The sequence below is a fragment of the Neomonachus schauinslandi genome, chromosome 7 (assembly GCF_002201575.2).
Source record: "Neomonachus schauinslandi chromosome 7, ASM220157v2, whole genome shotgun sequence".
Classification (NCBI taxonomy): domain Eukaryota; kingdom Metazoa; phylum Chordata; class Mammalia; order Carnivora; family Phocidae; genus Neomonachus; species Neomonachus schauinslandi.
Window position 1 is genome coordinate 21815086 of NC_058409.1, and position 15260 is coordinate 21830345.

Genomic DNA, 15260 nt, shown 5'->3' on the forward strand with positions numbered 1-15260 from the left:
CCCAATAATCTGTATTCCCAAGTGTTTCTGGGCAAGACGGAGACATGGAAAAGCAGCTTCATTGTCTACTGGATGAAACATTTAGTCAGACGTGCTCATGCACAGCCAGTGGCTGGTGTGGAAAGAACCACTCCTCCAAGGGCCCTGGGCAGGCCTGCTGTTCCAGGGATGCTGCCAGCACCTGGCTGGATTGAGCCCTCTGCCTAATGCTACTCAGTACCATCCCTTTGCATTTGATGCACAAAACAGAAGACTGAAATTTGAAGAGGAAAGAGTTTGGAAGGCCAAATGCACCTCAAAGTATTAGTTAGATTCACAACTTCTAGAGAGAAAGTTTTTTAAATGTCCCCTTCCTCAAAATGTTACACATCTTCAGGTAATTTCTTCCTAATGTAACTTTCTGTAATTTTGGCCAATACAATTTAACTTTCTTTGAGATTCTGTCGCTGCAGGTATTTCCCCCTAATTGGACACGTAAAACATTTCCTGTCATTGCCTTAGAAAATAAAACTGTTTATAGGCAAGAATAAATATTATATTTTCTATTTTATTTTCTGATTAAGGTCACTTATGGGGGGGTAAGAATTTTCTTAAATTGAATCTTCAGGGTATTGGCTCTATAATTTGTTCACATTTCTCCATCATCTGCCAGTCCTGCTGATTCAGTCTTGACCAAGACTGAAAATAGTTCAGGATTCTCACTTTTAGACAACAGACCAGTAGGAGAGCTGAGGCGGGGACCAGTAGGCAGCCCCACACTTCCCAGCTCAACAGGTGGAGAACATGGGATTTTTTTTTGTTGTTGTTCTTTGGGATTGAGCCCCCACTCACCGTGTTCTGTCAGAGGAAGTATTTCCAGTGCCTCTGAGATTTTCTTAGCAGAAGACACCGAGTGAAAGGGGTGCTTCTGCGTACGCCTGGAGAGGGGTGGTGAAGGATGCAGGTGGGACCGGGAAGTTAGAAAGGTTGGGAGGTGGGGCGCTAGGATGGGACAAATGGTTTCCCGAGCCGTGAGCGGGACACGGAGCAGAGAGCGGAGACTCAGAGTAGCAGCGGTGGGAGCAACGCGGAAAAGACCGCAAACGCGAAGAGCACCGCAAACGAGAAGAGCGGAGCGCGCCCGGACCTGGGCGGGGCAGAGTGGGGAAGGGTCACGCCGGGACGTAACCGGCTGTGGGCCGGGGGAGGCGAGCGGGGCGGGAGTTGCGGGCGCCTGCCGGGGGCTCGGGGACCCGAGCTCCGCCGATGAGGTCAGTGGAGCCGACGCGCCGGGAGGAGGGCAGCGGAGCCCGCGGACGCGGGAGTTGCGAGGCCGGCAGAGGGGCGGGACGGGACGGGAAATGGGACGGAGAGCTAGGGCCGTGGGAGGAGGGACGAGGGGGCGTCGGCGCTGGAAGCCGGAGGCGGCCCGACCGGGATCGTTTCCTTCCGGAGAGGAGGCCGGCTCTGGACCGAGGCGCGGACGGGGGGCGTCCAAGGGCGGGTGACGGGGAACTAGCGCGGCTCGCGCTTCTCCCGGGCTGGCAGCGGGGCTGCTTGTGGCTCCTCCTCGGGGCCAGTCCCGAGCCGGGCGGCGGGGGGAGCGGGAGGCGGAGAGCGAGGGCGGGGGCTCAGGGAGGAGGGAGGGACCAGGCGCGCCAGTGACAGGGTGGCAGCCTAGGAGCGGACGCGTTGCCGCCGCTGCCGCTCCACCTCCTCCTCCTGCAGCTCCTCTCGCTGCTGCCGCCGCCACCGCCGGGAGAAGTTTCACTCCCGACCCTCGCTCGGAGCGAAGACCCAGAGCGGAGCGGGGAGCGCGGCCGGCAGCTGCAACCCGCAGTGGGCCAGGCGCCCGGAGCGCTCCGACCCGGAGCCGGCGTCGGCGCCTCGGCCCGGGCTGGGGGCGCTGAGGCGGAGGAGGGGCGGGTGTGAGCCGAGGGACCCGCGCGCAGCGCCACAGCCGCTCAGCTAGCGTCCGCGCCGGGGGCAGTCGCGATGGCCGTGCGCTCCCGCCGCCCATGGATGAGCGTGGCACTGGGGCTGGTGCTAGGCTTCACCGCCGCGTCCTGGCTCATCGCCCCTAGAGTGGCCGAGCTGAGCGAGAGGAAGAGACGCGGCTCCAGCCTCTGCTCCTACTACGGCCGCTCGGCCGCTGGCCCCGGCGCTGGCGCGCAGCAGCCGCTCCCCGAACCTCAGCCCCGGCCGCGGCTGGAGCAGTCGCCGCCCCCCGCGCGCCAGGAGCTCCAGGGGCCGCCGCCGCTGGCAGAGGCAGCGCCCGGGGTAACCAGTTTTCGGAGCAGCCCCTGGCAACAGCCACCCCCGCTGCAGCAGCGGCGACGAGGACGCGAGCCCGAAGGCGCAACGGGGCTGCCAGGCGCCCCCGTGGCAGAAGGGGAGCCGGAGGAGGAGGACGGGGGCGCGGTTGGGCAGCGCAGAAGCGGCCGGCCGGGGAGCAGCCACAACGGCAGCGGGGACGGGGGCGCCGCCGCCCCGAGCTCCCGACCCCGGGATTTCCTGTACGTGGGAGTGATGACCGCGCAGAAGTACCTGGGCAGCCGCGCGCTAGCGGCGCAGCGGACCTGGGCGCGCTTCATCCCCGGCCGCGTGGAGTTTTTTTCCAGTCAGCAGTCCCCCAACGCCGGGATAAGCCAGCCCCCGCCACCCCTGCCTGTCATCGCGCTACCGGGGGTGGACGACTCCTACCCTCCCCAGAAAAAGTCCTTCATGATGATCAAGTACATGCACGACCACTACCTGGACAAGTATGAGTGGTTTATGCGCGCCGACGACGACGTCTACATCAAAGGTGACCTCCCAGCGCCGGCTGTCCTGCCTGCCCACCCCTGCTCCTGCCAGCCCCCCCCTTCTCTGCAACCAGCCCTAATCCCTGTCCAGCCCCTCTCTGCTTCTCTGCCAGCACTTGCTCAGGGCTTCTGCAGCCCCCACCCCGCCGTCCCCACCCTTAGCATCCGCCCACCATTCCTAGTCCGCTCCTCCTCTTCTCCTGCGGTCTGGACCCTCCTCACACCTGACCGGCTTTATTCTCCTTCCTCACTCTTGCTGTTCTCGTTTCCGCCCAGAGCTTGCCCCTACTCTTTACTGTGTGGGAACGGCGAGGAAAGGGGCTTGAGGCTTAACTGAAGGCTATTCCTACTCTGCCCTGCTCTGAAAGCCCCGGGTGGTAGTAGTTTCCCACATCTATCCAGAGGGGCGTGTCCTCAGGGAAGGAAGGGAAGACTGAGGAAGCGGGCGAGAGCCGGTCTGGAGATGGGTGTTCTAGCTTTCTTCCACAATCGTTTTGTTGTAATTGGATCTAACGCAGTTTCGGAACTGGTGAGATTGAGGAAACATTTTCGCTGTTCCGTACAGTTCCCTGTGCGTTTCCTTCCCTCTCTCACGACCCACCACGCACTGGGAGTCCTTGAGCACCCCCACACGGCTCCAGCGCTCACCTTCTTCCAGCCACTAGTGTTGCAGCATCAGGTCGGCCCTTAACGCCCGCCCGTCACACCTCTGTAAAACCCGGAGCGGATGAGTGTATTTTTAGGAATTGGTGGTGGAGAAGAAGGGGACAGCGCCCTGAATTATCCAGACCCCAGGAGCTCCAAGCTGTAGACACTAGTGTGGATCCTTTCCAGTCTATTTTGGTGGCTGCGGCGATAAGCAGAGCCTGGGAGTCCTTCCCAAAACCACGCGCAGCCACAGCAGGAGAAAACTTTGTCAGTTTTAAAAGAGGCGCGGTCCTTCACCCTGAGTGTGGGTGGCTCTGGCCAGAGATTTCTAAACTCAGCAGAGAAAAGTTCCTAAGAGCGGGAGTAAATCTTTCCAGTCCCGCCCATCGCGGATATGGAGACGGATTGGTCAAAGGGGGGCAGCTCTTCCTAGTGTACACCTCTCTCCTTGTAGCCTCGTTGCTTTCACCTGATTCAAGGAGAAACAAGATCCGTCCCATTTTGGCTCAGGGAGTAAGTGTAGAGTAATAACTAGAGATTTCTTGGGGTTAGGTTAGGTAGAGTGAAATCATTCCATTGATAATTCGATACAAAAATAGATGATTGCATATCTGATGAATACCCTATCTTTAGATTGAAGATGTACAGATATCTATACCTGTAAGTGATCGCTTATCTTATAGTCCCCTTGTCTTCTGTGTCTCACTAAAATCACAAAGGTTTCCTTGCAGAAGTTTGCCACACTTTGCAGAGAATTTCTAAAATGCATTAATAGCATCTATTTCTGTCATTTCTCTTAATGCATTGAAAGACTGTCGTTCAGAACATTGAAGTGCTATAGTCTTTCCATTTCTATTAAGAATGAATATGCACTTTATATTAAGAACCCAATAATAGCCGAAACTCGTTGAGATCCAAGGGGCAAGGCATGGGATCAAGATAAATGACTGCAGCTGCCCAGCTCATCAAAACAATGATAGTAAAGATTCTGAGTGGGAATATAAAGAAGGTGACTACCTCACTGTATCACTTTGTAGAATATCTAATGTGTTCATACTCTTTTAGCTACAGAATTTTACCTTTAAATCGTTTTTCTTGATGAACTCACGTACTATCAGGAAACCAGTTACTTAATTTTTTAAGAAATATTTATTTTTTTCTGAAAAGGTGCTTTCTAAAGTTAAATTCCAAGACGACTTTAATATCCTCTCTTTCTCAACTTTTGGGTTGTATGTGACTGTTTAGTAATGTGAAGTTTAGTTAAGGACAAAACACAACTAAATTATCAGGAAAAATATTTATTGAGTATCAACAGTCTGCCAATCAATGCTAAATATAACTTATTTTCTGAAAATGTTATCATTACTTCAAACATGCTAATAAATTTGTCATTATTCTCCTTATTATCTCACCTTTTACAAAAAAAGTCTAATGATTGTTAGACTTCTTAAGGCTTTTCAGTGATCTTGACTAGAAGGTTGATAACATTTTATTATGATTTAATTAGTAACTGAAAATTAGTAGTTTTAAAATAATAGAATATTCAGAGAGGTTTTTCTTCCTTTCAATTGTATTATGACTTTGGGGGAGTTTGCACCCAATGTTGGAAGGTCTTTCCCTTACTTTGTATGTTCTAAATAATTATGAAATTAGCAAGAGGAGTGATTGTTGCCTTTCTCTTTGTAGGTGATAAGTTAGAAGAGTTTCTTCGATCACTGAATAGCAGTAAACCTCTCTACCTGGGTCAGACTGGCCTGGGGAATATTGAAGAACTTGGAAAATTGGGGCTGGAGCCTGGAGAGAACTTCTGTATGGGAGGACCTGGCATGATCTTCAGTCGAGAGGTTCTCAGGAGAATGGTGCCACATATTGGTGAATGCCTCAGAGAAATGTACACAACTCATGAGGACGTTGAAGTAGGAAGATGTGTTCGACGCTTTGGTGGGACTCAGTGCGTCTGGTCTTACGAGGTAAGATAGTCTGTGATGAAAATGTTCACATATTACAGGTGCGTGCAAATTTATAGCCTGGGGCAGTGATTTTGTTTATTCTCTCAACATCTTTTTATTTGCTTGAAAATGATAGAAGCAACCAGGTATGGACACAAGGGTGATTGTGGGAGGTAACTTTCTTCACAAAACTGAGGCCTGTTGGAGGTTTTTTTTATTAGCATGACCCTTAGCTTTAAGCAGCAGCCCGTTTATCCAGTCACGTCTCTGGAAGATGCTATTTCCCCTCTATTTGCTTTATTGGTGTTTATATACATGCTTATCCATTTCCTGCCTCTAACAAGAAGACTAATTGTATTCTCTTGGGTTGTTGCTTTTAACATTTGGTACTTGGTTGGTTGTTGCTGTTGTTGTTTTGGTTAGGTATATAAGTGCATCTCTTTGTTTCCAAATAGTTAAAATCTAAAGTTTCTTGGAAGATTTTCATTTGGAAATTTAGCATGTTATTTTTTTAAAGCATAGGAAGAATTAACTCATAATGTATCATTTATGATAGATTTATTTACAAAATAAAGGGAATTAGTTACCTGGGAAAACAGAAGTAGTTATGAAGATGTTAAGTAACTATTTAAATTATGATTGATTGCTTAAAATTGGTCTCTGTCTTCTCTTATTCCATTTCCTGAAAAGCAGCCATTACTTACATAATCTGAGTTACGAACTGTTCTTTTATTGTGATAGTTTTATGAAACACTCTGGGATTTTTTTTTCCTTCAGAAATTTGTTTTGAAATGAAATACAATTTTATTTAAAATAGTTTTCCTAAAAGATAATCTTAGTAAAAATTGGATTTAACATTTAAATAGTGTATTGCACTTTCCAGAAGTTTGGTTTTCAAGTGTTTGGGGTTTGATACACTTCAGCTATCCATTGCACACATTTGTAAATTATAACGTAACTCATTTATTTCTTTTCAAATTTTTCATGTCTCCTGGTACAGAAGAAAAATGAAAATATGTCCCTTGTAAAGTCATGATACCTCAAGATTACACAGTCCTAATCATTCTACTTTTGGAAGTGTAATCCCACTTTAGTTAATTTTGTTTTGTTTTTTATATAAAACTTTGTAGTATTTACACTTTGGGGGAATATTTCTTCTATCTATTACAGAAAGTAAAAATTATCAGTAACCATTTATTTGGAGTATGTATTATGCAGATTTAAAATTATTATATACCTCATTCCTTTTGATAATAAAATAGTAATTTGTCTTTTGTTAAACTATGACTACCCTATAGAATAAAAATTTATGCAAGAACATTATAGTTAAAAATAGGTATTTTAGAATAACAAACATATTTGTGTTTCTCTATTTAATATAAAATAACTGGAAGGCAAAAAATAAATAGTACAGAAAACACAAAAAATAAATAGTACAGAAAACACATTAGGTTGTTTATATGAAGATATTATTTTGGAGACATTGGCTCTGTGTGGGTAAGTAAACAAAATTAACCATATTTAAAAATAAAGATGGAAATTTATTATGTTTTATTTGGTACTATATTGCCTTAACATCACATAGAAAGTTTTAACCTTTTGTTTAAATCCTTCTCTTCAAGTTTTCATTGATTTTGCTGTGATACAGTCTTCACCTAGTTGTGTACTCATTTATGTTCCAAGAGAGTAAAATATGCTCAGTAACCTACATGCAGAAGAATTGATTTAGTATTTATTTTCATTATAGGCTTTTGTTCTGATTAAAGTGAGGGGAATTCTCATAGATGTGCACACTCTGTATTAATATGAGTGGAGTCTTAGATCTTACCATAAACTGACATAAAAGAACAGACAAACCAAGGGATTCCAAACCTTACAAGATGTAACTTCATGATCACAGTATTTTCATTAAATTTTCAAAATACATTTGAGTTTAGACTCATACTAGGGTATCACTGACTTCACAATCTATATGAAGGAAATCATTTCTACCTTTTTCCCCTAGCAATAGAAAATATTATTTTCTGAAGTTGTGCTGTTCACTTTCTTATGCTAAACAATTGTATACAATTTACTTTGTTTTGGAAATTCAGTTTTTAAGGAGTATTTAAACAGTATTTATTTTAGAGGAGGCATTTGGTAATACAAGGTCTCAAAGTCTTATTTAAAGAAATGATGGGAGCTTTGCACAGTGGCAGTATCGTAGCCAATGAGGTTTATCCAAGGTGCAATCATTGCTGATTAAAGGAATGATGGAAAATTTCATTAGCAAGGGACATATTAAACAGCATCTTTCAATAAATTCAGTAAAGATAAATATACAATAGAGTTATAATTTAAGCATTTTAATATTAGGATGTTGTTCTCTGTTTTATGAGATACTTGGTTAGGTCAATTGGATCACAGCCAAAGTAGGATTTTCCAGTTTGGATTTTAGGTTAGTTCAAATGATGTCCATTCTATACTACTGTTCACATTATATGGAAAAAAGTAATCTATTCCTCTGTACATTGGCATCCTCAGTAAAGGTCAGAGATTTTACATCTGGTCGTACAACAAGCTATGAAACCGATCCTTAACTTTGTTTTCATACTTCTTTTGAAAGAACTCTCTGTGATGGAATTCTCTTAAAATCTTGAATTTCCTTTATCTATACCTTTCATGGATTTCAGGATTCTGTTTGGCTTTTCCTCTAGTAAAAATTCTAGCAGAGTTAAGAGCACTGTTCATGATTTTTGAGTTTGAATATATGAAACATTCATGATGGAACTTACCTTTTAAAAATGATAAATAGACTTGCAGATCTTTCAGGAAGAGAATTGGACAAATATATTAAACTATATAGACTAGGTAGCTTTTCTTTATTATAAATTATTGTTTTGGTTTTTTTTAAAGACTTTATTTATTTGAGAGAGAGAATGAGATAGAGAGAGAGCATGAGAGGGGGAGGGTCAGAGAGAGAAGCAGACTCCCCGCTGAGCAGGGAGCCCGATGCGGGACTCGATCCTGGGACTCCAGGATCATGACCTGAGCCGAAGGCAGTCGCCTAACCAACTGAGCCCCCAGGCACCCCATAAATTATTGTTTTTATAAAACCTAGAAATCTCCTAGAATTCTTTACTGCTCGTGAAAGTGTACTTTCTTTGTATATACAATTAAGCATAATTGGGAAAGAGAGAGGGTAAACTTAAACCTGGGTTTGAGTTCTATTGTCTTTTGTAATTGAGCCTTGTTTAATTAAGCTGAAATTGGATATTATAACAGTGTCTACCACATACTTTTTGAAGAAGTTTAAGTGAATTGGTGAAATGATCTATGTAAAGCCCTTAATATAGCGTTTGGCGGGGCGCCTGGGTGGCTCAGTTGGTGGAGCGACTGCCTTCGGCTCGGGTCATGATCCTGGAGTCCCGGGATCGAGTCCCACATCGGGCTCCCTGCTCAGCAGGGAGTCTGCTTCTCCCTCTGACCCTCCCCCCCTCTCATGTGCTCTCTCTCTGATTAAAAAAATATATATATAGTGTTTGGCACATAGTATATTGTCAATAATTGTTGCTGAATAGATCGTGTACTATATTAAATATAACAAGGATTCATCCATATTTTACTTCATTTAGTAACTATTAGTAATGAGTGATTTGTCTATATCAAAAGGGGCAAACTAAAAATAAGCTGAATTCTTTTCAGTTAAAGAATCCAAGTTTAAGTTTTTTTGGCGTAGAACGAGAAACTTTTATGTTTCGGTATTGTTGGGTATTGAATCAAATGTCAGTAGAACTTATTATAAAACATGGAGGTCTGTATGTTTAAATGATGCATTACAAACATTTGCTTCTGTCTTTGAACACCATATTAATAGCTTATCCTAAGGAGATAGTGTGGAAAATATTAACAAGTGATTATCTAATATACATGTTTAAAGAATACCAAACAAATCAGACTCTATATTAAAAAAATTACTGCATAAATTTCTAGATCAGTTGGCAGAACAGTAGCCCCCTTTTCTGAGTTTCTCTGGAATTTTTAGTAGGAAAGGAAGTTAGTAGTATCTCATCCTGCAGTCATCTTATATGGATACCCAGGAACTTGTCTCTCAAGTAACTGGAACCTCTTTCTGATGTTGCTCACTTTTTTGGGAAATAATGGATAGCTTCACTTCCTTCCCAGGGTAAGGTCCTGGTGGTCTGGGACAATATGCCTTGCCTGTGAGCTTCTTACTTTGTTTCTCTGTCATCTCCTCCCCTTGTACTTTTTTCCTTCTATATTTAATGATAGATAAAATAGATTACAAATGTGTTTTAATAGACACTGCTTTTCATCAAGTTCTCAGTAAATTAACATGCTTATGACAGGCCAGTCCCAATATTGCAAGAGTTCACAGGATGTGTGCCCAGATCACATTTAGGGCCCAGGAATCACTTGACCTCTTCTGAGTTAAGAGGCCTTTGGTTGCTGGTGAGCCTCAGATGGACTGGTTCTCTGTGTGCCTGAGACCATTGGGCAGTCAGAATTAGGATTCTCCCTTTGCTACTTCGAGGTAGAAACATCTAGATTCTAAGGACATATGGAAGATGTTAATCAACACACTTGATGGGTTGCTTTTGTATTCATTTATACCTCAAATTGTATAAGTAAAGATTACTAACTGAAGCATGTTCGTGAAAAATCATTCTATTTTATTCACTCTATGAGTGTGAAAATTTATTGGCATCTACTGACTTTTTTGGTAGAGCTTTGTCTTGGCTACTGTTTTCCTAGTTATCTGAGCTACAATCTGGCAGCTTGGGAGGCTGCATATGGCTCTTAAACATCGTTTGACTCAGAGTGTTTTAAAGTTTTCTGTTTTTGTTTTTTGATGCCTTTAGCCGAGGCCAGCAGTCTTCAGTCCCCTTCATGTCCTATTTCGAACACCAGGCTCTCCTTGCATGTTTATTGTAACTGCCTGGCCCAGGTATACATAAGAGTCCTGATATTTAGAGCCAGATAACCCACATGTTGAAATTTTTATTAAAATATTCTCTAGAAAATGAACTAATTTTCTAGCGAGAATGAAATGTGTATTTTAAATACTGTAATTTACAGAATTATTTTTTTCAAACTTGGCTGTTAGAATTTTGTAACATAGAATATAGTTACACTTTCTTTGTTGTAGGTATGTTTTTAGTAACTAGGAAGTCCTCACTGTTAAAACAACAACAACAAAAGTTTAAACAGTTCACTTTCAGCCTGTGTCTTAGCAGAATTGGTGGTTCTGTTTCTTTGCTTTTTGTTTTAGTACCATCTTTTATATTCAAGCATTAAAGCAATTTTAATTTCAATGATTCTTCTTCTCCCTGTGAGGGAGTTTTACATTTCATTGTCTGAGACTCATCTTTAGAATAGTGTGTATTTATCTTTTTAATGTTTATAGTTAAATGGAGCCAGAGAATATATATATATTTTTATTTCCTTCAATTAAATGTTGTTTCAAATAAAACATAGCTCTATATTGATAAAAATATTTCTCTATGGGCTTAGAAAACCATTTCTTATGACTAAACAGATTTTTTTTATTAGATTCCTTAAAGAGTTAATTTCAAGCCAGAATGCCTTATGTTTAATCTTGGCCCACTAAAGGCTATAAACACCCTAGAACATTCCATTATTTCACAAAAGGATATGTTCTGAAAGTGTTTCTCTGGGCTTGTAATACCAGAGAGCTATACCATAAAAATCTTAAGTACATATAAATTCTTCATAACATAACCATTAAGGTTAAAATATGTGTGCCATTCTTAAAGGGCTATTGCACATCCTCCTTAGCATCTTGCTATTACTTACGGGCTTCACTCTTCTGTAATGCTAATTTTGCTCCATCATGAACATGGTTTATGCCCCTAAAGTATATTAATATGTATGGAGAAGCCTAAGTGGGGATTTTGATCTAAAATTTAGTCTTTCCAGCTTCTTTTCTCGCTTCTTATTCAGTCACAGTTTAGTTTTTAACTAAAAGCAGTAAGCTTCTCACACCTACTCTTCCCACCCCCATTCTGCTTGTCACATGAAATCATCCTGCGTTGATTTTAGACAGTTTCTCTTCTGCCACATTGTTTTCTCCCTCGTACAAAATGAAATTGCATTCCAAGTTGAAGGAGAAACATGGTATGGTTTTTCATATTTTGTAGTCTTAGTTCGTTTATTTTTAAGTGATGCCTTATCACCTGAATTGTGACAACATATGCTTTACGAGAAGATGATTCCAACAAGTTGTGAAAAATATGAAGTTAGGAAGATGCCTCCACACAATTTGAAATAAGTTTCATGATGGCATATAAATACTATTTCAGTTTAAAAACCTTGAATATTCTTTATCTTTAACTGATCACAAGTATACTACCTGAAGAAATTCCAAGTCAGTTTTTTACTTCCACTTGCTTTGTCTTTGTCTCTAAAAACCTACGTTTTTTTTTTTTTTTAAAGATTTTATTTATTTATTCATGAGAGACAGAGAGAGAGAGAGAGGCAGAGGGAGAAGCAGGCTCCCAAGGAGCAGGGAGCCCGATGCAGGACTCGATCCCAGGACCCCGGGATCATGACCTGAGCCGAAGGCAGACGCTTAACCATCTGAGCCACCCAGGCGCCCAAACCTACGTTTTGAGAAACATTTACTTCAGTGTTTTTTCTACCTAGTGAATTAGGGCTCATTGTACGAAGAAATGTGTTCAGTCATGTAACTAATATGGCATTTTACTTTGATTATAGCATGTTCCTTGTTTCGCACAAAGGTGCACCTTTTAAGGATGGAGTATTTGAGCTAAATACAACATTAAAATAAAAATCAGTGTCGGGGTGCCTGGGTGGCTCAGATGGCTAAGCATCTACCTTTGGCTCAGGTCATGATCCCAGGGTCCTGGGATCCAGCCCTGCATCGGGCTCTCTGCACAGTGGGGGGCCCGCTTCTCCCCCTCCCTCTCCTTCTCCCCCTACTCATGTTCTCTCTCTCTCTCTGTATGTCTGTGTCTTGAATGAATAAATAAAAAAAAAAAAATCTTAAAAAAATCAGTGTCTTCAGGCATCTGAGTCATTATTTGATATTATTAAACAATAAGAAAATCTCAATAAGCTGAACAGTGCGGGGGTGGGGGCGTTGCTGTTCCTCGGAATTTTAACATCCTGTTCATTTACAATCCTAACTATTAAACAACACTCTAGTTAAGGCTTAACCACATATAAATCATTTTGAGTCATGACATTTATTTAAAGTCACACTGTCTTGCAAATGTGTTGGACATTTATAGTACAATAAATACGTTATAAATTTCTAAATTAACTGGATCAAAATAGTACTAAAAAAATCAGCAAGCATTGTTTTGGAGCTAACTAGTGAATGAAGTGGATTTCTTAATTCTTTGAGATTCTAAAATCTTTACTCACCATTCATAATTTGGAAAGCTCTGTCCCTCGTTCTTTACTGTCAGTGGCATCTGAACTTTTCATTGTCTCTTTCAGTTTTATTCATTGTTTTTAGAGCTATTTATTTCTAGAGTACCTTAAAAAGAGAGAGTTTTAAAAAATATATACATATTAATAAAAGTAATATACAATAAAATTAAATTAAAATGTGAAGAAATAATGGAAAAAGAAAAATGTAGACGAATAAGAAAAATAATCTTAAAAAATATATGTTGGGCTCCTGTTTTGCTGTCATTAAAGAGAACACTAACTTATCTAGATACTGAGACCTGAAAGAAATCTTTCCCACAGAACAGAGAGAGGCTCTGAGGGATCACAAAACTCAGCCCACTTCTGTGAGTATAATAGCATGATTTGCTTTCATGTTTCTTACTAATCCCCTCAACATAAACCAGGAATGCAACACAGAAGGTCAGTTCTGCACAGGGAATTCTACTTGGAGACAATGCAGTTATGCAATTCTACTTGAAGACAGTGCACCGTTGTTTGATAGTTTACTGGACTTTATTTTAAAATTTAGAATAGCCTTCAGAGAGCCCTTCATGTATATTCTCACTAAGATGTTTTATATTAGGTTGGCCAATAGGAAGTTTGAGTTATGCATGTTCTCTGGTGAGAACCCAGAGTGCATCTCTTGTGTCATTGGTTAAGGATAGATGTATGATTGTGTTTTGCTAATCAAGAGGATGATAGAGACACCAGCTACAAATGGAGAAATCAAACCCGATCAGAGACCCAATGGCCATCCCACCTGAGGAGCACAGAGTCAGGCCCAAGAGAATTCCTAACAACTTGGCCTAGAATTAACAATGCAGTTACATAGCTGTTGCGTTGATTATTAAAAATGTCTGTTTTCATTAATTTAATAATTTATCATATAATCATTATATAAATATAATTATTAAATTTTCATATGCATATAGATTAGTTTTAAGGTAAACTTTGCATGCTCAAATTAAATTATTGAAAGATCAACATTTTAATGAAAAAATGTATTTTAATATAATGTTCTATTATACAGAAATACATTTTGTATAAAATAAAGGTATTACACATGATGAGTATTGTGAAATATGAGAAAAATACAGCATTAAAATAAATTAAAAAGTCTGCATTAGAATTCAGTCATCTCACATCTTCTGTAGCCAGCTGATTTCATTTGCTGAAATAGTTTTTTTGAGCACTTTTCATCAGCAGTGAACACACCTAGACCTTCCTTGTCTTCATGGAGCTCACAGAGAGGAGGAGTCTGGTTTCTAACCAATCTCTTGTTTTCATGTCTGATATAGAGTTGGGTTTCCCATCTTTGTCATCCTTCTAAATTCTTCTTTTTCATTCTAAGTCATAAAAACTCCAGTTGGGCTCACCAGTGATGCCTGTCTTGGAACTGGGATCGTCTCATTCTTATTTCTTCCTCTCTCGTTTGTATTATTTCCTGAAGAGGAGTAAAATAAAGACGTGTAGTGATTTTATTTCATATTAAAATATTTTGTGCCTTTTGTAGGGCACAGGTCAGTAGGATTTTGGTTTTTATGAAATTTGGACTTAGAATACTTGGCTTCAAATCCCAGCTCTGCCATTCACTAGGTAGAAGGCCTTAGACAGTAATTTAACTTCCCTGTGCCTTTCTATCAAATTGTTACAATCACAGTACCCACCTCATCAAACAGTTGTGAAGATTAAATGAATCAATGTATATAACAGCACTCAAAATAATGCCTGGCAGTGTTAAGTATTCTGCAGCCATTAGCTATTTTCGTAGAAGCAGAATGGTATAAAATAGTGCCAATTTACAGAGCCATTGTGAGGCATAAAAAGGTCAGTGTATTAGAAGCCCTTAGAATAATGCTTGACACATAATAAATCCCATATAACTCTTAACTACTATTAATGTTTTCCAGTTTACAATGTTCATATTCTTTTTTCCCTCATGGGAAAGGGATAACGTTGATTGGAAAGGGTTTATTACAATTGCTTTTTGAAAGATGGGCTTTGCTGTAACAGGGAACGTGCTGATTCAGTACTTCCATAGTCTGCTGCACAGTTGAATCCCATGGGGGACTTTGAAAAAAATCTAATGCTGGAACCCATCCCTGACCCATTATATCAGAATCTCTTACAGGTGAGTCTTGCCATATGGGTAATGTTTAAAACTCCCTAGGTGATTCTAATGTGGCTGTAGGGTTTAGACCTCTGTATTAACTTTTTTTTTTTTTTTTTTTAAGATTTTATTTATTTATTTGAGACAGAGAGAATGAGAGACAGAGAGCATGAGAGGGAGGAGGGTCAGAGGGAGAAGCAGACTCCCTGCCGAGCAGGGAGCCCGATGCGGGACTCGATCCAGGGACTCCAGGATCATGACCTGAGCCGAAGGCAGTCGCTTAACCAACTGAGCCACCCAGGCGCCCCTCTGTATTAACTTTTTTTATTC

General features: G+C 41.5%; 1 protein-coding gene across 1 annotated transcript in view; it reads left to right on the plus strand.

Moving 5' to 3' along the window:
- The first annotated feature begins 1974 nt into the window (after positions 1–1974).
- The window catches only part of CHSY3 (chondroitin sulfate synthase 3), a 309176-nt gene continuing 295890 nt past the window's right edge, over positions 1975–15260 (plus strand). The window contains exons 1-2 of the mRNA XM_021701918.1: positions 1975–2785; positions 5118–5401. Of these exons, the coding sequence (XP_021557593.1) occupies positions 1975–2785; positions 5118–5401 (1095 nt within the window). The remainder of the gene's footprint in view (positions 2786–5117; positions 5402–15260) is intronic.